The following is a 23,924-nucleotide window of genomic DNA, read 5'->3' on the forward strand; positions in this document are numbered from 1 at the left end:
CAAGATGCCCAGTGAACCAGAGCCCTCCAGACACCACGCTGGCCTGCTCTGTGGTGTCTCCTGTCTGCCAGGCCCATCCATCAGCTTTGCAGTAGAAAGGATTCAAGCGTATTCCTCTCTCTTCCAAAGAAACACGGCTTAACAGCTGCTCTGTGCCTGTTCCCGTGCCATCCGGCATCTGCTCTCTCCTTCTCAGCTCTTGCTTCATCCTAATTCCTTCCCTGTTCCCCCACCAAAGGAGGAGTTAGGGGCAGGGAAGAGAGATGGAGAAACCCAGGTGCCTTCTCCTTGAAGGTGGCTGCAGTTCAAACACCTGGAGCTATGACAGAGGGAAAGGGCCTGGCAAAGGCTCTGTTCTGTGAACAGCAAAGCTTAGGCAGTGCTGTGGAAAAGAAAGAACTGAAGTTGGGCGTTGGGTTTTTTTTCCTCTTTTGCACTTGGATGCTGTCAGCCGGTGTGGCAGCTTTGCTGGAGGCTGTAGCAGTGGGTTCAGATCCCAAGATTCATTATGCATGAGGTGCTGAGCTATGAGCTCAGATCACTGCAGGTGGGGCTGGGCTCGAGCCGGCAGACACAAGTGCTGGAGGACAGGAGTGGAGGTGTCGAGATGGCAGGAGTGGGTAAGACCTCAGCTGATCCGCCTACGCTCCCTGGGGGTGAAGTGTGACGATGTAGCCCAAAAAGAGCAGCTCCTTTCCAGACCTACTGTGTTGAGTGATGAAAGTCGTCTCCCAGCTGTTCTGAATGTTTCTGAGCAGAAAACCCTGGAGTCAGTCATCAGCTGGTCCTTTCGGTCCTCTTTGCTGCGAGGAGTTGTGGCTGTGGACTTGTTAGCACTTAAATTGTATTTCTCCCTTTGGGGGTGTCGCATTGGTCAGTGGCAGGAAATCTGTGGCCTGCTTTTCTTGCTTCAGAGCCTGCTGTTAGGCAAGCTCCCAGCTCCGTGTAGGGGAGGGCCAGGGGCACGCTCTGTCATTTGTCTACGGCAGCAGAAGAAAGGTACAAAGTGTTAAAACCCACTACACTGAGTCACAAAACACTTAATGACACCCTGGCAATGTAATGGGCGTCTGTTTTTTCTCTGTCACAAATGTTGATTCAGTCTGGCTTCTTGTATTTTGTGTGAACAATAAGTCGGTGTAGGATAACTGGCTGCAAAACGCTAGAAAGCCTTATGCCGCAAGGTCTGATTTCTAGGTAGAGGTACTGTTTTTTCACTTGAGTGGGAGAGTAATTACACGTGTGTTTCTTTCTCCAGCTTCGGTATTGTTGCACTTCGAGTGTCTCTCAGGGTATGCCTGCACAGCCAGCTGCAGGTGTGTCTGTAGCAGGAGCCAGCTTAACCCAGCCAACTCTGGTGAAAATAGCAGGGAGGCAGCTGCGCCTGGGAGGGACACAGATGTGTGGCAGCGCCCGAGGCCCCTGCCAGGCCCATAACCTCACGGGTGGCTCCGAGCCTCCCCATCTCCATTGCTGCTTTCTGCCTGGCGCGGGCAGGTGACCGAGCTGGCGTGGATTTGGTGGTGGGCACCAAACGTGTGGCTGCAGGCCCTGGAAAGCAGGGACTTGGGAGAAATGTGGAAAGGAAAGATCCGAGCCTCTTGTTCCAGTAGATCTATGAAAGTTTCCAGTCTGTCTGTTTGACTCTGAGAGGAAACGGGCAGTCCTGAATCTGTCTGTGCCTGCACGTATGTAAGAGCGAGTGGTCTTTCATGGCTGCCCTTGCAGGAGCCCTGCCTGATCTCCAGGTGCCTGCTGCAGGCGGGATGGAGGGAGTCTTGTAGGAATTATTAAGGGTGAAGGGTGTAAACAGTCCACAACTCCACCATCAAACTGAAAAGCAGCACTGCAGAGAAATCTTTATCAGTTGACCCAGACATTGTATCTAGGTTTTTTCTGATCAAAATGAGCTTAGTGTGCTCAGTCTCATTACAAACAGATTTTGCCATGTGCCTGCGAATACCTCGAGACAAGCGGTGGAGAGGCAGGTTAGAGCAGGGCAGCAGCAGCGTGATTGAGATCACAGAATTTGAAAAGAAATGCCGGGCAGGAAGGCTAATGAGGAGCATGCTATTTTGCCAGAATTTTATGGGAGGAAAACCCTCAGAAACATTTACCCTGTTTTTTCTGTTGATGTGGAGGTTAAAAATCCCAGCTCTTGCTTCCATGAACAGTTCGAACACGTTGCACTACCACATCGAGCCGCAGCTCCTCTCTCTCGCCAGAGCATTAGCTGCAAACTCTCACCACTCACTCTGCTGCTGAGGGCAGAGCTGTTCGGAGCGGAGAGAAATAATTAGTGCTTCATGCAGAGTCAGAAATATCTGCAGTGAAACAAGGATATTATTGACAGCTGGAGAACTGATGAGGTGTCCTAACTGTGTGTCATTAGCATCTTTCTGTGCTTAATTAGATAACTAAAAGGCAGGATAAATAAGCTCTCTTTTGGTATGAGGGATATGGCTTAAGATCTAGCCTGTAGTAGCTCCTCAGCATCACTTTGCCCCGCAGTGCCCTTGGGGAAGTCCTGTTTCCGGAATTATTCTGTTCCACTGTGTCGTATCGCACGGCTACTCGTAGTACGTGGCGGAGTCATTTTGACTTGCGTCCTTTTCTCCTGTCTGCGCTCCCCTGGAGTTCTCTAATGCTTCCTGTTATGTCAGGAGAGTTTGTAAAGCAGTCGATGGCTCTGTGGGTTGGGGCAATTATGGGATATGAATCCTGGGCTTTTTGCTCCCTGATCAGCTGAGCAGGAAACTGGGCGTTAATACTTTGGTCCTCATTTTTAATTTTGGCATGGTCATCACAACAAGCAGTTGGTAACATCATTCTGGCTGTCGCTCCTGGATGATTGGATTTTTACAATCCAGCAGAATCACTGCTAGAAAAAATTGTGATTTAAGTGCTAGTCTGCTTCAGCCACGTGACTCAAGTATGGTTTTGTCTCAGGATTCTGACAACCCAGACCTGCGGGATCGTGGCTACATCTACTGGCGCCTTCTTTCCACGGATCCAGTGACTGCCAAAGAAGTGGTGCTCTCGGAAAAGCCACTTATTTCTGAAGAGACCGACCTGATTGAACCGACTCTGCTGGACGAGCTGATCTGCCATATCGGGTCTCTGGCTTCTGTGTACCACAAACCGCCCAACGCTTTTGTGGAGGGGAGCCACGGGATCCACCGCAAACACTTGCCAATTCACCACGGAAGGTAAGCTGAGGCAGCCGTGGTGACAGTTGGATGGAGTTGGCTGTTTCTGTCTAGCAAAGAGTCCAAAAGATGCAGAGATCTTATAAGTGGGTTTTTACTGATTGTGAAGGGGCTCACAGGTTATTCAAGGGGCCCTTTCATTGCAGATTTTAATCCTGGGTGTGTAGTTTCTGAGTTCCTGGGTTAGAAGACAGGGGAAATATCCAAGTTTTTGTGCGAGGAGAAGCCATGATTTTTTTTTGAGAAGGCACTGGCTATAAGGCCTCTTAACATGAGAGTTTTAATAAAAAAGCAGAAGCTTTGGGTAAGTGGTGCTAGGGCATGGTTCCAGGAGGAGGATGACTGTGGTAAAAGCAAGCGCCTTTCAGAAGGATGCATTTCTTTGGTTTTGTGGGAGCTTTTGCTTCAGACAGAGCACAGCTTTACAAGCCTCCCTGCAGCATTCCCGGAACAGGCGAGCACAGGGATCCTTTGCTGTTGGAACATGAGATGGGGGAGGGCTGGTAAAACGGCCTTTCTCTCTTGTGCCTATAAAGCGAGGGGACTGTAAAAGCCATCTAAGCCCCATGACTGAAAACTGCGTGGGTTTAGAAGAAGATGGCTAGACTGCTGCCGTTCTGCCCAACCTTTGGCTGGTGAGGGCGAAACGCTTGGGCTTGTTATCCAGAGCTTTAACGCTTCCCCGTGCTCGCAGCCCTGGAGCTGGGTTAGACCTGCAGGAACAGGCGGTGCCGTGTCCCGGGCTGCGGCAGCGCTGCTGCTGAGCTTCTTCCCGTGGTTCCTTGTTCAGGTAAGCAGTGCTCTTTGGGCTAATGGTACTAATTACAAGTTTAAGTGTGCCTTGCAGCGAGAGGCAGGGTATCCAGGCTTACCTCTTAATAATATTCCCAAAGTGACATTTGGAGTGCTTATTTTATTTTTTCTGTCGCAGGGATAAATCAGTGTGCGATGCTGCTCCTTTTCTATTTTCTGACACTGCTTCTCTGCTATTCTTAGCAACTAAAGCTATTTCTGTAATGACTAGCTTTGGGAAGCCGAGTTGTTCCCTGCCTGTCTATAAAATCAAGTCTGGCTGCATTGACCCGGGACCAGCAAACACAAAGCAGTTGGAGAAGAAAAGCAGCGACCACTTGCCTCTGCTCCATCTTCTGGCCTGAGATTTGCCTCGGCAGCAAAAGGAGCTGGGGTGGGGGCAGCTTTGGGTTTTGGTGTTACCGGCCTTCCTGCACACTGCTGTTTCAGGTCACTACAGAAGCTAACGTCTTAGGGGCTTTTAGTCAGCACAAGGAATTCAGCTTTTGCAAGGGGTGGTCTTTTTACTAGTTCCTTGTGTGTCCCGTGTACATGACTTGACTCTCGTAGCGCACGCTCAGTCGGCTCACCTCAAATTCTTTCCAACGCCAGCAGTGTTCTGCGCTGCCCTCGTGGTGTTTCCTACCAAATTACCCTTTGTTCTGGCATCAGACCTTCAGGCCTCAGTCTGCAGTGGTGAGCTGAGGGAGCCAGAGCCGAGCTGCTCAGGTACTGGGATGCTCTGCCCAGGGCAGGAGGGAGTCACCGGCCCTGGAGGGGTTGAAGGAGAGGCTGGATGTGGCACTTGCTGCCCTGGTCTGGCCCGTGTGGGGGTGTTGGCACATAGGCTGAGCTTGATGATATCGGGGGTCTTTTCCAGCCTCAAAATTCTGTGGTTCTGTGAAGGTCTGAAGGGTGCACACTGCATGCTGATGCAGCGCTCTGCCCTTTCGGTAAATTAAAACAGTGAGTGCTGTTAATGGCACACACGCCAGGCTTCTCTCAGGCGAGCTCACCTCGTAAAGAGGCCTCGTTACTGTGGTGTTCTGCTTTAGTGTCAGCAAAAGGACAGCAAAACCTTGCAATCCGATGCCAAGACCTCCCCGTACCATGTCTCGGCGTACCAAATTGCCGCTTTCAGCCACGGGAATTACAGTGAGCGGCTCTGCGGGAGCCTGAGTGTGTGCATCCAGTGTGATTTCACTGATTGCTAAGAAACCGGTTTGCCTCTTTCTGATGCTGAACATGGATGCAAAGATCCATGAAAATCTGTCAGTTTAAGGCAAGTTAAGGGCATCCGATGAAAGTTGACCTCCCCACCCAGCTATCTGGAGTTACCTTCACTCCTTCTGCTCTTCAGTAACGACCGTTCCGGTGTCTGGCCCGCCTGCGAGGGGCTGAGGTTTTCCTTCAGATTGCACAGCTCGGTAGAGGCAGAATCGTGGAAGTGTGGAGATGTCTGCGGTGAGTGTGGCTTAAGAGAGTCAAGAGAGCATTGCCTTGAGTAGGTGGGCAGCAGTGGCTGGAGGAGTGGGGTTTTTCTGGGTGTAGACCGGGGAGGAGTTTGTTGTGGTTGGCAGAATCCGCCGTGTTGCATTTGGAGCATTTCCACTGACAGCGCTGCAGGGCAGGCTCCTTCAGTGCTCGGCTGATGGGAAGACCCACCGAACAGCTGACAGATGGTGTGAGATGTTCCTGCCTCTTCAGTAAGCCCAAGTGTCATAAAGTTGCAGATGAATCCGAAAGGTGGGGGGAGAAAGCTCCTGATGGCTTTTGGCAGCGTTTCCTCGTGTGGTGGCTCCCACCAGCCCTGCTCGGCTGGAAAATTTGCAGAGATGTGAACAGGACTCCTGGGAGAGGAAGAGTCTGGTTAGGCTTGGGCAGGAGCAGTCCTCATTCCCACACAGGTGGCTGCAGGAAATTTTGGTTTCTGCTTCAGGCTGTGCATCCCAGCATCTGGGAACTGCTGGAGACTGAACTGGGGAGGGCCAGATCTCCAGCTGACACAGGCAAACCCAACTGCCAGCCACTGCCCAGGTCTGTAAGGGAGAAAGCTTGTGTCAGGTCTTTTTGCCCTTTATAACCCACATAGTCTTTGTTTTTTTTCTTTCAAAGAAAATGCAGAATTGTTTATCCAAATCTCCTCCAAGAGGCCCGTTCTGTACGGGAGTTGGAAGACTTGGTGTTTCGGGTCTTTTTATTACAGAGTTAGCTTTATCCCTCTCTGATTTCTTGGGCTTTGGGGCAACTGCAGTTACACAAGACCTTGAAGGATCGCTTTATCTCCAGCAGAACAAGGATGAGTAAGTGTTGAAGAGGTGTAGTGTTAAAGGGATTATATCCTGGGAACGAAACGAGTGTGTGCGTTACGGGCTGGGAACAAGCCTCTGCTCACGCACACTCTTCTTCCCCGTCCTCGGCTTGGGGGTGGATCTGGATCACGGTAACCGCTTGCTCCTCAGAACTGTTTCAGTAGCTGTTCAGCGCGCTCAGCAGTCTCCTTGCTGGCGGCAGAAGCAGGAAGGACAAGTAGCATTGGGACAGCTGTTAGGGTTCTAAAGCTTTTAACGCAAAGGAGCTGTCAGGCCTCTCTTGTGCTGCTGCCTGGTAACTGGGGTGTTCTGCAGCCCTTAGGCTCCATCTTTTCCTCTCAGCGCTGAAGTTGGGAGCAGCTTATGCTCCATTGCTAAAGCTCTGCCCTCAGTAACTGAATGACGATAAGGAAGAGGGTCGTGGCGTCTCAAAATCAGGGGCTGCCATCCTTACAAGAGAGACCCGGTGCTAAACACCTTGTAGGACCCTAATTCCCGCGGCACGTGTGTGCAATTCCCTGTTGGCTGCATCTGCAGGAGAGTGAGCTGGAAATAATTTTGTCAGTTACTGCTGGCAACAGGATACAAAGTAGACTTTAAGTTATCTAAAGTATTAAGACTCTGGATTTAAAGAATAAATACATTGTAATGAGATCTCCAGGAGCTACAGGCATTCTTCCTTTTTTTTTTTTCCCCTTGTAAAATTGAATAGAAAGTGAATGTAAAAGGTAGCTGGACTGCATATGATGAGAAATTTTGGGAGCTGTATGAGCATCTCTAGACTGCTAACTCAGAGAGGAGGAGTTTATTGCTAGAAGGGAGGAATCAACGTTAGACTGAGATCTTTAAAAAAATCAGAGTTGTGGAGCTTTGTGCTGGTCAGTAGAAGATGGTTAATCTGGATCTGTGGGGAGTGGTTGAGTTTGCACGGGTTAGAGTGAGGGGTTGAGGGTTTTATCTGTATTAGGACTTCTGGATGTTACTATTTTTTTTCCCCGTGTTTACATGTAGTTCTCCAGGCCCAGTGGGCTGAAAGTCGTCTCCATAGGTTTGTTCTGTGCTGGGAAATAATTATTTTCAGCACTATAGTGCATGTGGGACTCGCGGCTCACTGTTCTGCTCTGAGATTCTCGAGGTGGACACGTTTCACATCTTGAAAATTCCCTTTCCTCAGCTGAAACCATGCTCAGTGCATGCAGAGTCTTTGTACTTAAAGCAGGGGCTGAAGAACCCTTTGCCTTAGGACATTGCCTTGTAGGGGGCAGTGGTGCCATCAGCTCCTCGGGTGAGCTTTTACCTGGCTTCTGCTTGTGAGCCACCTCTTGCTGTGTCACCCCGTGGTGGGAATCTGAAACTGGAAGGTGACTGAGGTTTCTCTCTTCTGCTTCTTGTTCCTTCCCCCCGCAGCACTGATGCCGGCGATAGCCCCGTGGGCACCACGGCCACTACGAACCTGGAGCAGCCACAGGTCATTCCATCGCAGGGCGACCTGCTGGGTGACCTCCTCAACCTGGACCTGGGCCCACCGGTGAATGTTCCCCAAGTGTCCTCCATGCAGATGGGTGCTGTGGACCTCCTGGGAGGAGGGCTGGACAGCTTGGTAAGTGGCATCATCTTTAGCCTCAATTGATGGAAATAATTGGAGCTGTGCTTATCTCTGCAAAGCCTTGATCGTTTGTGCTCGTAGTGCTTGGATCACTGAGCAACCTGTGCCGAGTCCTCAAGCTCCAAGAGGATTGAACTGGTGCTGTTGTACCAGACTTTCAGCAGGTTTTTCCTGCTGTAAAACGAATGTTGCTGCGTGCTGTAGAATCCCCGTGATCTGTGGATGTATTTGTTCCATGTCTTTTTTCTGTCCGCAAAAGAAAACCAAAGAGTTGTTTTAAGGATGTGAAGTGTTCCACTGCGTCGTAATTGATTCAGGCTCCCTTTCCAGAAGGTGTTTGTTCCTGACCCGACTGAATTTCAGTGCATCACTCTCAGGGCTGCAGGCCGTAGCCCCGTGTCATCCCATTTGTATGTTCTCCAGAGTATGTCATGTTTTAATATCGGTGACATTTTAATCGCAGTCAGGTCAAGATGGAAACGCTCTGCCCAGTCCTCCCCGTGCCGCAGCTGCTCACCGAGAGGTGTTTTGGTACTGACAGGGTGAGGTTCCGCTTCTGCTCTGGGCTGTGAGCTGGGCATGGGCTCCAGTGAGAGAACCTCTTAGCAAGGAGGCTCCAGCAGGGAAGAAGAGCTGGATGCTTGGCTGGCGCTGGAAGCAGGTGGGGAATGTGATCGTGAGCCTGGGAGTTGCTCCCGTGGAGCACAGCACAGATCCCCAGCGCGCCAGTGACTTGCCTGCAGGGGTGAGCAGGAGTCTGTGTGTATTTGCATCATGTAACCTGAGTAAGACTTACCCCGGTGAACATAGTTGGGTGGTTTTTAGACCTACAGTGGATTTGTCTTCCTTGGCTTAAGATTTGGCCTCTAGTGAGCCGAGGCAGGTTATCTGCGTGTCGGGTTTAGGGGTGCGTTCAGTTCTGAGTCAAGCTCTAAATAGCAGAGGTAGGAGGCAGCTGGATGAACCCCAACTCAACAAATTCTTATTTATCAAAGGTAATTTTAAGCCACCATAATCTTACTAAAGCTGTCACTAAACACATTTCTAGCTCAGCGCTTTGTGAGCTGATGAACTGGAAATGACCTAACCCTCAGTGGTGTCGGTGTCCTGGAGGTCAGATGTGCTTTAGCCTCTGTGCCACCTCGACAGCGCTTGGCTTCTTCGGCAGCGAGACTGCTCTCGTGCTGGGGGCACAGGGCATGAGGGAAACATTTTGCACTGGAGCTGCTAGGAAGGCAGAGGGCGAGCTCAGAGCAGCGACCCTTGCAGGCTTTGCCCTGCTTTGCAAGACGTGCCTCTAGGAAACTGGGGTTTTTAACCCTGGTAGGGTGTTGCAAACAGTGGCACTGTACCTGGCAGCTCAGAAGGGTTAGGAGTTAAATTCCTCTGTCTGTACTCTCTTCCAGGGCAGTTAGAGTAACCTTTTTTTCCCCATTAGTGTCAGGGAAAAATGGATGCAGCAGGAGGAGTAAAACTTGGTTTTGGGACAAGAGTTGTCTCACGGTTGGCGTTAATGGGCTTAATTTAGTGACCTGCTTTGGCAGTAGAGCTGTTAGTTGATATGGTTCTAGGCTTTTACTTAATGCTTTTCTCAAGCCTTAAGTGAATCCACGGGACTGCAGAGTGTGATCTGACAAAGTAATTGTGTCTGAACAGGGAGTGTCTGTGCCTCGGGCTGTGTGGGCCAGCACTGTCTCAGCCGAGTTATTAGATGGGCTCTGAAAAATAAATATCTGAATGGTGGCCTTTTTCCCCCGGAATGCTTTCTGTTAAGTGCTGTTGTATCATGTGTCCTGTCTCCTGATCCCTCGAATGTATAAGTGAACCTTTTTCTGGTAAATCTAGGTATTTCTCTGACTTTTCTTTCACTAATAAGCCTCATTGGTGTGTGAGTGGGTAAGATCTGCATGGTTGGTTGTTGCGGGCGTGTGTTTAACACGTGTCAAGCAGCGTTAACCTGGTATTAGTTAAGCTGCTGGGCAGTGCAGGGCTGGCTGAGGGGACTGGCTTGGCGTTTGGGTCTTAGGCTGATGTTAAGCCACGTTTGTGGAGTGGCAAAACCCCAGCCTCAGGCTGCAGGTGTGCCCGTGCCTGAGGTCTGTGTGTGCAGAGGGAGTGAGCGGCATCCCAGGGCATCCCCTTGAAGAAGGGACGAGCTCTTCACCCCTCCCCAGGGATCCAAACCAGCAGAGTCCAGGGGTGGTGATCCCTTGGGCTGCTCGTGCAGTCTCGTAGTGGGCTTGGAGATGGAAATAAAATCTCCCTCTGTCCTTACCAGCGTTCTGGCTGTCGGTTGGCAATCTCTTTGCTCTTTCTCCTCCAGGTAGCTCAGACACACGCTTTCTGTACGTTACCTTGCTGCCTGATCCATTCCGCTTTGAAGCTGCCCTCCCTCTCGGTTACTCCTCAGGTCTTTCTGTAATGCATGTCGGCCCCTGCCTGGGGAAGCCTGAGGCTGCCGCGCTCGCGAGTGAAGCACGGGGTGAGGTGAGCAGTCCCTGTCTCCTCCTCAAACCAGAGTTCACTTCGCTCGGGGGCCCTCGTGCTAGCAGCCACTAACCTAGTTTGGCTGTGACTGCCAAGGCAGCCGTGTTCCTCTGTGTCTGCTGCTTTAGTCTTTCTTTTCCCGTCCCTCCTGTTGCCTTAAGCCTGAGGAAGAGTGCTGGAACCCAGTGTGATCGGGGCCTGATCTGAGGAAGGACTGGATATGCATTTTCCCAACAGGAATTTTGTCTAGTGGAGATTTTTTTAAACCAGAGATGGAGTTTCTGCTGCCTCTGCTGATGATCCCTGTTTTCTGTCACCACGAGTAGATCCCTTTTGGATCTCGGATGACCTGAGAGGAGACAGGCGAAGATAAGATACTCGAGTGCTGCATATTCTCTGCGTTGTGGCTCTGGTGTTATCTCTCAGGCTGGGCAGGGATACGTTGCTCTGCTGCCGGCGTAGTGCAACCCTGAACCCCATTTCCATTTTCCACAGAACTGTTTGATCTGTAAAAAAGCCTAAATAAGCCTCTCTGTTACAGTGGAAGAAAATGATTCGGGGTGTGTTTGAGCTGATGCCAGCGGTCGGTTGCTGTGCTGGTGAGACTCCGTCGGCGCAGGGAGTGCCCCGAAGGCAGCCAAAGGTCTGGCAGAGGCTGCCGGCAGGACCTCGGCCACTTTGTCACATGTGGTGATCCCCTCAGATACTTGTTGCAACTCTTGTGTGTTTGATAACGCTTCCTGTTCTTGGGAAGGGGTGTCTGTAGTCAGAGGGATGCTCTCGCAGTGGAAGTCCCAACGTGACTAACCCAGGAAGATCAACAGTGCTGTTAACTTCCACAGCAAATGTCATTCTGCATTTCCATTGAAATGTGGTTGTTTTTTTCCCTTTCGGGCACTTAGAGACTGTAAAACTGGATAAACACCAAATTATGTTGTTCACTTGAATTTTCCTCAGTATTGCTAGACATTTATTCCCTGTGACCAGTGAGACTCTAGCTGCTTGGTAGGTTGATTTCTTTAGTGAAGAGATCTTCATAGCATTAATTAGTATTAAAGGTAACATGCATGTTGGGCAATGCCAGATGCTAAGCATATGTTAACAATTAAAAAAATTTAAAAATAGAGAGCAAAAAGGGGCCTGTAGTACAAGAACAAGGTGTGCTTTGCTTCTAACCGGAGCAGACTTGCTGTATGACTTGGGAAGAGCTGTTCTGTAGTGACCAGAGCCAGCCCTGAGCCTGCTTCAGGTTGTGCCCCTATTTCCCACCCTGGGCAGATCATGTTCATCTCTGCTTTGCTTTCCTTTCCCTAAGAGAGTGAGCCAGCCCGCTGTTAAAAAGCTGCTGGAGATGTCCAGCTCCACGGTGTCAAGCAGTGATACCAGTTGCTGATGTGGGAGAAGCAAAACCTGCCGGGAGGGCAGTGCCCTGGGCGTGGGGTTTGACACGTTATTCCCCTTAAAGCCAGCTCCTAGGTGCCTAAACTTCACGCAGGTTCCAGGCAGCCCTCCAGCCCCTGGTTTGCTGTCAAGCAATGCTATGTAAGTTGTCCATCTGTGCTGTAACGAGCCGGGGTCGTTTTGCCTCTAAAGCTTTTTGTGTGTTTGTTTGCTCTAAAAATCCAGCAGGCACGAGAGCTGCGCTTTGCCCGGCACGTGGCGCAGCCCCTGCGAGCGCGTGTGTTTAAGAGGAGCAGGGCACCGCGGCTGGCAGCCAGGGAGGCCGGCTTCAAACCTGGGGCAGAGCAGTAAATCTGTGGGAACGGACGGGCTTGGATTGTCTGTTACATAAGGATTTTATTTAATACTCCAGCCACTCATCTACAAGAGTGTTATTGATTCAAGGCTGGCAGCTGGTCAGACTGATTTATGTCCTGAGTTTTGGAGCTGTTAGATAAACACTGGATATCCACAGTTTTTTGTAATACCCGGGCTGGAGCTCTACCTCTCTGAGTAACCATGTGGTAGGTAGGGGGGTCTGACCCCAGGGGTCTCCTCTGTGTGGTTCAGGGCTGCATCCCAGTGCTGTGCTTGCCCTGAAATGTGTTGGAGGGCTTGGACCTGAGCCCTAGCTCAGTCTGTCCCCTGGGGTGTAGGTTGGTTAGAGGCTTACCAGTATTTTATATTAAAAAATGCCCAACTTCTCCTAAGTTGTGTCAGATACTCAGAGAGGAAAGCCTTATAGAATTGTAGAAGCCCAAAAGCAACCCCTGAGTGCCAGATTCTTCTTCTGGCTCTGCAGGTGACTTGCTGCGCGTAATCTTAAGTAAGTTCCTTCATTTACCTTTTCCTGGAACTACAGCGTGAGGATATCTGTGCTAGGTCAGCCCCAGCATCCGTTTCTGCAGTGGATGTGCCGCTTCCCCAGGTGCTCCTCCAGCCTCCGACAAGGAGCTGAGCATCTCTTTTCGTCTGGGCTCTGCTCTTTGACGAGCTACAGAGGACATCTGTTAGGGTTGCTGACAAAGGACATGCGTCCGTCGCTGGGGCAGTGCTGATAGGGAAAAGGAGCTCTTCTGGTGGGTCACTCACTCATGTCTGATTTAAAGGTGTCGTTGCTGTAACAGGAATAGGATTGCTAGAGCTTCGTAGAGCTGCTTTTTTGCGCTTTAGAGAATGAAAATGGCTAGTACTTAGTTTCATTTGTCGATAGAAATCATTCAGCAAGGTAAAGTATTAGCAGTAAGTGCTCCTGAAACTGGTGGCCGTGGTTTTGGCAGCATGATACATCCTCCACCACCTCTGGCACAGCTCTCTTCTATTTCGCCAGCCTGCCTTGGCGGTGGGAAGAGACACATAAAATAGGCAGCAGACAAGGTACTGAAACTGCCTCTTTGTGAGCCACAGCGGCGTCTGCCTGAGGTATCTTGAGCCCATCAGGAGGTCAAAGACACAGGCCATGTGTGACCTGTCCTGCAGTTGAGGTGTCTCTGGCAGCATTAGCCCGGATGGAGTGGCCTGCCAGCAGCTTTGCTCTCAGCATTTCAGTCAGCCCCACCGCCTCGTCCTTTTGAGGGAAATGCCTCGTGTTCCTCGCTGCTGCGGTACCAAGCGTACACTCTCATCTACCTCCTTGAGCTGTCACGCTTCACTCTTGGTTTGGGGTGGGAGAAAGGGAGGAGCAGGAGTTGTCCCCTGTTAACCCATGAGTTGTGGCTGCAGGAACCGTGCAGCTGCTCCGAAAGCCCTGGCTGTGCTACGGGCACTGGGCAGAGCGGTTGCTGAGCAGAGGTTGTTGCAGCTTCTGTCCCTGGCTCCACCCTCCTGGTTATTTTTTGGAGCTCCAGATGCCTCACGTCATGTTGCAGAAGTGATTGTAACCCCTTCGGATCACATGAACACTTCAGAGTCACTTCATTACAAGCTGCGATTAAGATGCAAATAAAGCCTCCTAATGCAGTAACTCCAGCTCTGCTGCACTCCCTAAGTCAGCACAACCGCTTCCACAGAGCTGAAATCACAGGGCAACCGCAAAAAAAACTGCGGGGCAGCCGCAGCGTTGTCCGAGCCAACTAGAACAAAGTGAAGATGCTGATGCAGTTTGGGAAGAGGCGCTAGTACTGGTTTTGTTGACAGAGGGTCGAGCCCAGCCTCCTCTTTAAACCCACGTGGCTGCTGTGGCAGGATGTGTTGGGAGGGAATAAAGCGAACCCCTGTTTGAAGAACGTGGCTCTTTTGGTGGCCAAGGCTCATCTCCCGCCTCATCCCCTGAAGCTGGTAGCTCTTCGCAGCGCCTTTGTGCTCTTCAGCAAGAGGCAAGGCTGGGAATTGAGGCTTTGCAGTGCTACGAGATCCCCTTGGCCATCAAGTGGCAGCCCTTGTCCACCCTGTTCAGCCGGAGCAGGGCTGACAGCTGTGTTCCCATGGTCCTCTCCTCCGCGGGGCTGCTGCCCGCGCCCGTGTAAGGCAGCTTCACGTTGTGCTTCCCACAGGAGGGGCCGCCTGCTGCCGAGGTGGATGGAAATGGTTAACTAGAGCTGCCAGCCCCGGGGAGTTGGTTCGGCAGCACTTCACCCCTGACTAATATCTGCTTCTTTCCTTCTGCACTCTGCCTGTCACTCCAGATGGGAGAGGACACGCCGTGGGTAATTGGTTCCTGTTCCCTCTGTCTTCCTCCTTCCCTCTTACTCACACACATCGCTGTTACCATCTCTTCCATCGTTTTGAATTTGGGGTAAAGTTAGTTCTTGGGCATCTTGCAGAAGAATTGGGTAAACCAGACCGGTAGTTTCTGAGTGAGGAAAGCATCGGTGCTGTGGAAGGGTGATGGGCAAGAAAAAAGAAGGGGACTCCTGTGCTGCTGCAGTGGGTGGTGCGCCCCAGATCTGCCGTGGACCTGATTTGTTCTTTGTTAACTTATCCCCTTTGCTTTCTGTAGAAGTAGATATGTTGTCACTTCTCTTTCCACTGTGTAAGAGCCAGCTCTGCCTGCAGGGACCTGGCGAAGCTGCCACCTCCTCGGCGCTCGCTCTGCGGCTCTGCAGCACACACCTGCAGCACCGGAGCCGAGGGAGCAGGAGGCTGCTGTGTGCAGACCCCCGTGGGGAAAGCGGGGCTTCAGGCGGAGCAGGGCAGAGCCTGGGGAGAGATCTTTTCCACCCCAGAGCAGAGGTGTGGGGTGCAATCTAGAAATGTAAGGAGACTTATGGTAAATTCTCCGCACCAGTGAGATTCGTGGGTTTTTTCCTCCGCCTTGTCGGAGGGGAGACCTGGAATCTTGACTCAAGCCATAAATCCAAATGCTATTTTTCCCCCAAGGCCTGACAGCTCGGGAGAAGGGAAGACTTGTGGGTGGCTTGAGGAACCCCAATATATCGTTCCTTCTCTCTTTGGCAGCGAGTGCATCCAGATACCAGTGTATGGGCTGCTTCAAGGTTGGGTTCCTAGCCTGCAGCTTCTTGTGAGCGTAGTAGGAAATGATAGAATAGTTAACATCTGGCTTGATTATGCAAAATTATTCAGTCATTTCCATAATACCCTTTGTAAAATGCTTGCTGCTTGATAAACCAATCTTTCTCCTCCTTCGGAGAACGGTACCAGCGATCCTCCATGCATACAATAGTATCTGGAAACGAACCAGATTCTTTACCTTTTTGTCTTTTCCTCTGGATTTCGCTGCCTGTCAGTATAAAGTGTGAAATTCATCTACGTGCAAGGCTATGAATAGGGATGAGGTGTAATAGTTGCATTTATTACTCCTCAGTGAGCCAGTAACAAGGTGTAAATGATCCGATAGATTAATCTAAAACATGGCTTGGCTTAAAGAGCAGTCTGTAGAGCAAAACTCGGCTCTGCCAGGCTGTTTGGGTGGGGGACACCCGACAGTATAATAAGCCCTATTTTATAAAGTCGGTATTAATTGGATTTACATCCTCTGGCTGGCTTCCTTTGGGCTGCGACTGGATTCTGCTTTTGACTTTGGAACCGCTCACTTCTATCTGTCAGCTCCCAAGTAAGCAAAGAAAAACTGACCTCGCGCGGCCGTGGGCAGCGAGAGGATGGGTTGCCCTGTGAAGACGTGGCTGTGGCAGAAGATGAAGGCTGTCCTGTATAAATTTCTGCCGTGACCTCAAGTAGGGATAAACGGAGTCTCACGCAGGGAAAAAGCTCTTAAGGCTCCTCAACAAGGCAAATTGTGTGTGATTTGGGCTTCTCTAACACCTATTGCGGTAGCTAATATGGCACCAGGTGGCTTTGGTGGGGACTAGGGGAAGGAGAGATGCCAGAGGGTAGAAAGGGCATCCAGCACAGCACAGGGATTTGTCAAATTTTACAGGATTTTTGGAGGCTAGATATCATCTAGTAAGTCACTGTCTTGCAACCTTGCTGCTCTTCTCAAAGCATTTAATCCTTTTTGTCTGTGCTCTGAGGGAGAGAAGTATGAAGCTTTACGATGACTCTTGACCAGTGTTATTTTACCTGTTATTTGCCATGAGATCTCTCAGGGCACAGGCTGGCAGGGACCAGGAGAGGGTTGAATTTCCAGGTCTTTTGTGCAGAGGCAGAAGGCCAGAGCCTTTTGGGCTCTAAGCACAAACACTCCTGGAGGCTTCTGCTTTAGCCACAGGGGGCATTTATTTAAATATTTTAACAAATCAACATGTATTTGAAAAGGTATGTAGAGCCTTTGTTGACTCGGTTTGTCAAATGCTTTTTTTTAAAAGCAAACTCACTCCCCAAACTCTAATCAAATGGAAGAACAAAGCCATCTACAAGGCGAGCTGGGATGTTCTGGTCTGCCAGCCTGGCTCCTGCCTCGCCCTGGCCTCATCCTCCGTGCTCGGTATCCTTGTCTGAATGTGACCAAAAAAAAAACCACCCCTGCACTCAGTAAAAACCCTTCCATGGTCTTCCAAACAAACCCCTGGGACACAGATAAGCCTGGAGAAGTCTCTGTAGTGAATAACCGCTGCAAATCTGTGCTTGTTTCCTCCCGGCTATCAGTCGTCTGTCGAGCTCTGTAAATATTCACAGGAGCCGTGTTGTAGTCACAAACAGCCTGTCCTGATCGCTGAATTCTCTCAAGCACCTAGAATGGCACCGAGGTTTAAAAAAAGGGCTTTATCACTGAGCAAGTGGCCTGGCTGCTTTGTAAAAGGAGTAGGACAGCGTCTAGGGGTCTGCAGGACGCCTGGGCAGAAGGGCTCCAGCGAGGATTCGGTGTGTGCGGGTGGGACGTGGTGGCTCTTTCGGTCACTTCAGACTGCAGCCGTGTAGCTTGGCAGAGATCGTTACGGAAATATCCCAGTGCGTCTCTTTGCTATTTGAGTGGCCCGTTAGATTATGAAACTGGTTTTTTTTTATCCTGACTAAGCTCAAGGAGCATCTTCTAAGAGAAGGCAAAGCCCACCTGTCTGAGCTGTTGTAACAGCCGGCACCTGTCCCCTTCTCTTTCTTCTGTGTCGGAGGAACATAGCCAAGACACATTGTGTTTTCCTGTAGTTCATCGCTGCTCCCTAGAAAACCAAAGCTTCTGGGAAGGAAGCTTCCTGTCAGGTTCATTTTTATTCCGTTTCTCAATTACCCCACTGGGGTCTGTGGAGCTGCTCAGGGCCGCGGTGGGTCGAAGGGAAAGCGCTGATGCGTGAAACGCGAGAGGTTTCGGCGCGGGCGACAGGCGCGGGAGGGGATGAGGTTTTATTCTCGTTAACCTGAAAAACGCTCCCATCCGCAGAAGGTGTGTGGGGTAGTTCTCCAAATAGCTCTGCTCGCGCAACAGCGAAACCGCCCCTCTGTTCCCTGCGCTTTCCCATCGCTGTGTTTCTGTCTGTCTGTACCCGGCGAGCGAGGGGACGCGCTGGCAGCAGCGTGCTCGGCCGAGCTCCGCTCCCACCGCCTGACACTTGGCTTAAATGAACTCGGTCTTTCTCTCCTCTCTCTCCTTCTCTCTTTCAGCTTGGCAGTGACCTTGGCGGGGGCATTGGAGGAAGCCCGGCAGTAAGTGCCATTCCGTTTTTTTCCCTGAATTTCAAAAGCTGCTCAAAGCTCAGGGTGTTTTAAATGCAACCTCACCCGTTGTGTGCTCAAAGGTGCTTTAAATCCCGGAAGGTGTTTGAAAATGGACAAATGCAACCGAAACACGCACGTCCCCACCTACGTTGCTTTGAGTCCAACTGTCACCTGGGCTTCCCTAAGAGCAGCCAGGGCCAGAGCCATTGACTCTCTGCTTAGCTCTTCTTTCTCGGAGCTTTTAGTTTGAGCCACCAGCATTAACACAGCCCCCAGCCCTTGAGCAACTGCTGGGGCAGCTGGAAGGCCGAGGATGCTTACCTGTCTACTCACAAAGCCTGTTCTGTTGTAACCCTAACGCGACATCACCGTGGGCTTGTCTCAGCTCGGTGCTTTTCTCCTCCCAGGCGCCACGTGAGATTTCCCGGACATCAGGATCAGGTGGTCAGCACTTTCCTATTCCGTGTGGTCAGTGCTGAGCTCTGCCTGCCACCCGCCCCTTTCTCTGTGCCTGGGAGTGTCCTGGAGCCTAGAGTGCTTGCCAGGACATGGGACGCTTCCAGGCTGCTTCCAGAGCACCCTGGGCTTCAAAAGCGTGCCAGCTTCTTCCAGGAAAGCGTGGGAGAAAGATGCAAGGTGACTTGGAGACGCAGTGGGCAGGAGGGAGCATGCCTCCAACCCACAGCCAAAAGCAAGTCTCCTGGAGAAAGCTCCAGTCCCTCTTCCCAGGACTGTGTAGCCAGTAATCCAGTGAGGAAAGTGTCCTCAGTTCTGGACTGAGGGCTCTTGAGAGACCCTTGTTATGGCTGCAGACATTCTCTCTCCTCCTTTCCCTGCGGATCTTGCTTTCCTTTCTAACTCCAGCGTGAGGGCAGAGGAGAGCTGCTGGTACAGCGTACCTGTAGCCTCCAGGCAGTTCCACAGCAGGACGCGATAGATACTTATTCTGTAGAGATCATACCTGCAGAGCCTGCACTGCCAGCATAAGCCCACCCAGCAGTTCTGTAAAACCTCCAGTCCTCCTTGTCCAAAGGGTTGATGGAAACACCACGTCTGCGGTGGGTTCCTGAACACAGGACTTCAGCGCCAGGCCTGTCAGCAGTATTTCCTAGCGCTGCCTGAGCCATTCTGCCTGTTCCGGGGCTGCTGCCTGGGGAATCCCGTTCTCAGCACGTAATTCTTCCTGCTCACAGGGAAGAAGAGAACTTGAGAGTCTAACCTGAGTGTGATTATCCCACCTGGAGCTGGGCACCTAAAGGTTAATACTCGAGGTCTGGTGCCCGTGTTTAAGTTCTGAGAGGGAAGAGTTGCCCTTCTTGCAGAAAAGTTGCCCTCGCGCAGACAGAGACATCTAGTTCTGCCTCGTGTAATGAACCTTTGGGGACCGGAGCACTGAGAATGCAGAGCTCTGGCTTTGGGTGGGAGTACACAGTACGGTTGTGACTCCCTTGCTGCCTCTGGGTATGCAGAATCTTGCAGATTCCTGAAGACGGTTGTAGTTGGGGAGAAGATTTAAAGCGTTTCTTCTTTTTCCCTGGGTTTACGTAGGGCAGATCCGCAAAGCAGATTGTCTATGAGGAGAGATGGAGAGGAACGGTTCCTTTACCGTGGGAATAGATAACCAGAGCTATAAAAAACGTGAAAGCTATTGCATGGTTGAGGTGACAGCCGAGTGTAGGGATTAGTTGCCAAGAGCTTTGGAATTCAGATGCATTATTTAGCACTATTGATCATTCAGTGGGGAAGCTGCAAACGGCTTTTAAATATTTAGGATTTCGCCCAAGTTCATGCTTTATTAAATAAGTAGTGTTCTTCATATGTGGTGTTAATCAGTGCCTCTTCTTTTTAACCCCTCCAGGTGGGGCAGACCTACATCCCCTCCTCCGTGCCAGCCACCTTTGCCCCTTCGCCCACCCCAGCGGTGGTGAGCAGCGGACTCAACGATCTCTTCGAGCTCTCGTCTGGTATGGGCATGGCTCCTGGAGGATATGTGGCTCCGAAGTCTGTACGTAAGGAAAAAGAGCATCCTCAGTATGTTGCCTAACCTTAGGCTCAGACAGGAGGTCTGAGACTGGTCGCTCGTTCCCTTTCTTGTGGGTCTCTGGTGCTGTCGGGGCACCTTGGTTTAAGTCAGTCCCATCGGGGATGCCCTGGGATGTTCTCAGGCAGAATAACAGTTTCATTGTTAGTTACAGACTTCTGTGGGTTGGTTTGTTTTTTTCAAGCGGTTCCCTCATTTTGCCTGTAACAATATTACTCTAAAGAATGGCTTATATAAGATATGAGAATTTCAATTTTGTCAGAGCAGCTTTCCTGGAGCCCTGCTTCTTAGTAAGCTTCCCCAGGAAGCTGAGCACGGGATACAGTTTTCTACAACTTCCATAGAAGATGCGTTTCTTCGGAGGAATCCAATGTGACACTGAAGATAAAATGACGTGATTGGGACGAGCGTGCCGCAGTGTAATGCGGATAAATGCTCTGTTAGTGACAGAGATGGCAGATGCGCTGACTGAAGCATGCTTAGTCTGGAGGGTTTGTGAGCTACAGAACATGGTTCTGGTGAGAGGCTGCGGAGCAGCCACAGGGAGCTCGGGGTTAGCCTTTCGTGCCTGAAAGGCAGTAAGCAAAAATTAAGACTCTTACTAAATAGTCAATGGATGAAAAAACTGAAGTCATCGTATGAAATCTAGGATCTCGAGGTACTCTGAAGAGTACTCGAAGCTTTTGGTCTTAGCTGCTTACAAGTGTAAAACCAGGCACAAAAGAACTCAGTAATTTCGAGCTAAGAAGTACTTTGCTTTGTGCCACTTAAATTTGGTTCTGGGGCTTTTCCCACAACGATGGTTTGGGAATCCAGAACCGGAACAGCTAATAGTATCAGCCCTGTGATTTGATCTGGTTCAAACTTTAGTATTGTCCTGCCTCTAATAGCCCAACAAGTCCTTGGAGAAGCCTGTCCATCCGCAGACCCGGTAAGTCTCACATTAGTGTGATGGACACAAGCTTTCACTGTTTCTTGTGCACACTAATGCTGTAGTATATTTGAATTCTTACGTGAGTGCTGTGAACAAAGACGGATTAGGAGCAGCGAGCTTACTTCTCCTTGGCGAGCTTGATCCTTTCAACACCCCATGTCCTATCTTCCCTGTAGTGTTTCTTTAGCATTTGTGGGCTTACTGTGCCAGCGTAGCTGGATTGCCGAGCTCGGACTTCGCTGTTGTTTGGAAAGCTGTTCTTGTTTGTCACCTTCAGGCCAGACCTCTCGCGCTGAATGGCATCTCTTGTGTTCCAGGTTTGGTTGCCTGCGGTGAAGGCTAAAGGATTGGAGATCTCGGGCACGTTCAGTCACAGGCAGGGCCACATCTACATGGAGATGAACTTTACCAACAAGGCTTTGCAGCACATGACCGACTTTGCCATTCAGTTCAATAAGAACAGGTAAAAAAAAACAATGCACTTTTGTCTGCTCTTAACAAGGTTGCATGTTCCTTCGCTAGATCCAGGGAGGACTTTTATGTGGGTATGTAATGCAGTCCTGGAAACAGCTGGAGGGTACAGGCTGAACCCTCTGTCACGCCACAGTTGTGTGAAAGGGCTGAAAATACAGGCTGGTGAATCTGTGAGCAAACAGGCGGCAGACAACCCCGTCATTCTCCTGGCTCTGAAACAGCTTCTGCCCCATTTCATCTCTGCAGAGTTTTAAAGCAGCCTCCCGAGTTGTTCGGCAGGTGAGTGGTTTTATAGCCAGCAAGTGCCCTGAGGAAAACAAGAGCATAAACAGACGAGCATCTGAGCTGCACAGGGATCAGTCCGTAATGCCTCTGCCTCCCGACTTAATTTCTCTGCTGCCCCTCAGACTGTCTGGAAGTACAGGTCTCATTAATAAAGCTATCTGACAGTGAAGAAGTTGGGAGTTAAGAGCCGATGGCACATGTTTTTCCCAGTAATTGGCAGCAGAATAATTTTGTCAGAAGGAGCAGCCACTTGAGTGTTTAGAGCATACAGATTGTTCTCGGAAACACGGCTCAGCCAGAAGACACGACATGGCAGTACAGCCGCGGCGTCTTCCCCCTCGGAGCTTATCGTGTGGTTCGCTCTTGTGTTATCTGGAGCAAGGGCCAGGCTAGTTCTTATCAAGACTGCAAAGAATATCTTGTGACTGAAACGTTTCCCCTATTTCTTATATCCCTTCCCTGGAAAAGGGTTCTCCGTACTAAAGATCTACTGAAACCATCTCTTTAATATCACTCTTAGCCTTGCAAATTTGGGATTTCTTGGCATGAATAATATTTACTTACAAAAGACATTATGCTAAGTAAGTCTTAGTAAATTGTTCTCCCTGGACTGCTATATTTTCTGGAGAATTTTGCTAAGCTGCTCTATGCAAATGCTTCATGCAAATTGGCCTGAAAAAAAGACATTTTCCTTGTGATTTTCTCCCCCTGCCCCATACATCCAGCTGTGTTCTGGCCACACCTACAGAGTACTTCTCAAGGGTATGAGAAGTTTAAATACTGTACAGTAAAACAGCAGTTTCTTGTTTTGCAGCGTGTCGGCACACACTTCGTATACAATCTGCTATTTACTCCTCTACAAATACTGTTCTCCTGTTGCTGCTTTCCACTGTGGCTGGTGCACTGGAAAGAGATGCACTGAGCTGGCTCTTTAGGTTTAAATATTAAGGTTTGCGACTGGGAAGTTCCTATTGTTTTTCTCCCCTCTCCTGCTGCTACTAATCACATTCACTGCAGTCTTGGGATAAAGCATTAGGGAGGAAAAAAAAAAGAAAGCTAGAGCTCTAGCGTACTGTAATATCACAGCCACTTGGTAGCAAAACGCAACTTTATTTTTCCTCTGAGTCTCGGGGAAAACACGAGGGCCTGTGTCCCACAAGGTGAAATGGCTGCAGAAGGCAAATCACGTGGCCAGGCCCTCGCTGAGAATATTCTTATTTCAGCTCCCTAGAGGTGAAAACTAAGGAGAACAAAGAATGGGGCACGTACTGGCTTCTGAAAGAGTGACATGCCCAGTACACACGTGTCTGTGCAGAGGCAGTATCAGGTTTTCAGTTGATACACCCATACGTCTTTGTTCGTGCAAATGCTCTGTCACCGCAGCTAATGGGAATTCTGCTAAAGGACACCAGAACTATCTTATGCATCTGCACTTCCATCTGCTTTCAAAAAGTACAGAAGAACGCGTTGTGTTAAACATTAGCTGCTTTCCCTCTTCTCCACGCTGAGTAGAGGTGCCTGTGGAGTTAACTGCCTCATGGACCGAACGGGCAAGTACACGCTTGCTGCGCTGCGGTGCTGGGCGTCCCCAGCTGAAGGGCCTGCAGCCAAGCACCAGAGCCAGGCACCGTCACTCGGGACCAGACAGCTGGCTGCCTTGATTCATTTGCTCTGCAGCGCTCCATTAGAAACCACATATTGCTCCTTGGCTACCAGTTCCTTCTTCCATAGCTCCCAGTGACACCAGAGCCATGGGGGCTGTGACGTACTCCGCTCGCAGTGCTCTGCAGCTCTGCAGGAGCTGCTTCTGGCCGGGCAGGCTGCTGCTGTGCACAGAGCAGTGCCGTGGGGTGACGGAGGGGTTCCCAGGTGCTGGTGCCCTGGGCAGGATGTGGCGTGCTGTCAGCGAGACCAGCCTGATTGAGTTTCTCGTACCTTGTCCTACCTGGAGCGTCTGCTGGTTTGAGCTGTGTTCCTCCCCTGGAGTGACACCAGGGCCAGCTCAGGAGTAATGGGAAGATGAGCCAGCTTGTGCTGGGTTGGAGTTGGACAATGCTGTGCTCTCATCACCTCTTTTTCTTTTTTTCTTTTCCTGCCCAGCTTTGGGGTCATCCCGAGCACCCCACTGGCCATTCACACACCTCTGATGCCAAACCAAAGTATTGATGTGTCCCTGCCCCTCAACACTCTGGGACCAGTCATGAAAATGGAGCCTCTGAACAACCTCCAGGTAAGGACCGTCTCATTCTGGGCAGGGGGGAGAGCAAGCGCTCGGCCCAATTTGTTTGGCCCAACGCAGTCTGGTAAGGTGGGTCCTGACCTTGGGTCACCCCGA

At 50.6% G+C, this 23,924-nt stretch overlaps 1 protein-coding gene across 1 annotated transcript in view; it reads left to right on the top strand.

Annotated features, from left to right (window-relative positions):
* The window catches only part of LOC104278280 (AP-1 complex subunit beta-1), a gene marked incomplete at its 3' end in the record, with an annotated part of 55,401 nt that extends 31,582 nt beyond the window's left edge, over window positions 1-23,819 (top strand). The window contains exons 12-17 of the mRNA XM_009875202.1: window positions 2,939-3,209; window positions 7,721-7,913; window positions 17,802-17,843; window positions 19,714-19,860; window positions 21,148-21,293; window positions 23,690-23,819. Of these exons, the coding sequence (XP_009873504.1) occupies window positions 2,939-3,209; window positions 7,721-7,913; window positions 17,802-17,843; window positions 19,714-19,860; window positions 21,148-21,293; window positions 23,690-23,819 (929 nt within the window). The remainder of the gene's footprint in view (window positions 1-2,938; window positions 3,210-7,720; window positions 7,914-17,801; window positions 17,844-19,713; window positions 19,861-21,147; window positions 21,294-23,689) is intronic.
* Between the last annotated feature and the right edge of the window lie 105 nt (window positions 23,820-23,924).

The sequence above is a fragment of the Apaloderma vittatum genome, unplaced genomic scaffold (assembly GCF_000703405.1).
Source record: "Apaloderma vittatum isolate BGI_N311 unplaced genomic scaffold, ASM70340v1 scaffold17938, whole genome shotgun sequence".
Lineage (NCBI taxonomy): Eukaryota > Metazoa > Chordata > Aves > Trogoniformes > Trogonidae > Apaloderma > Apaloderma vittatum.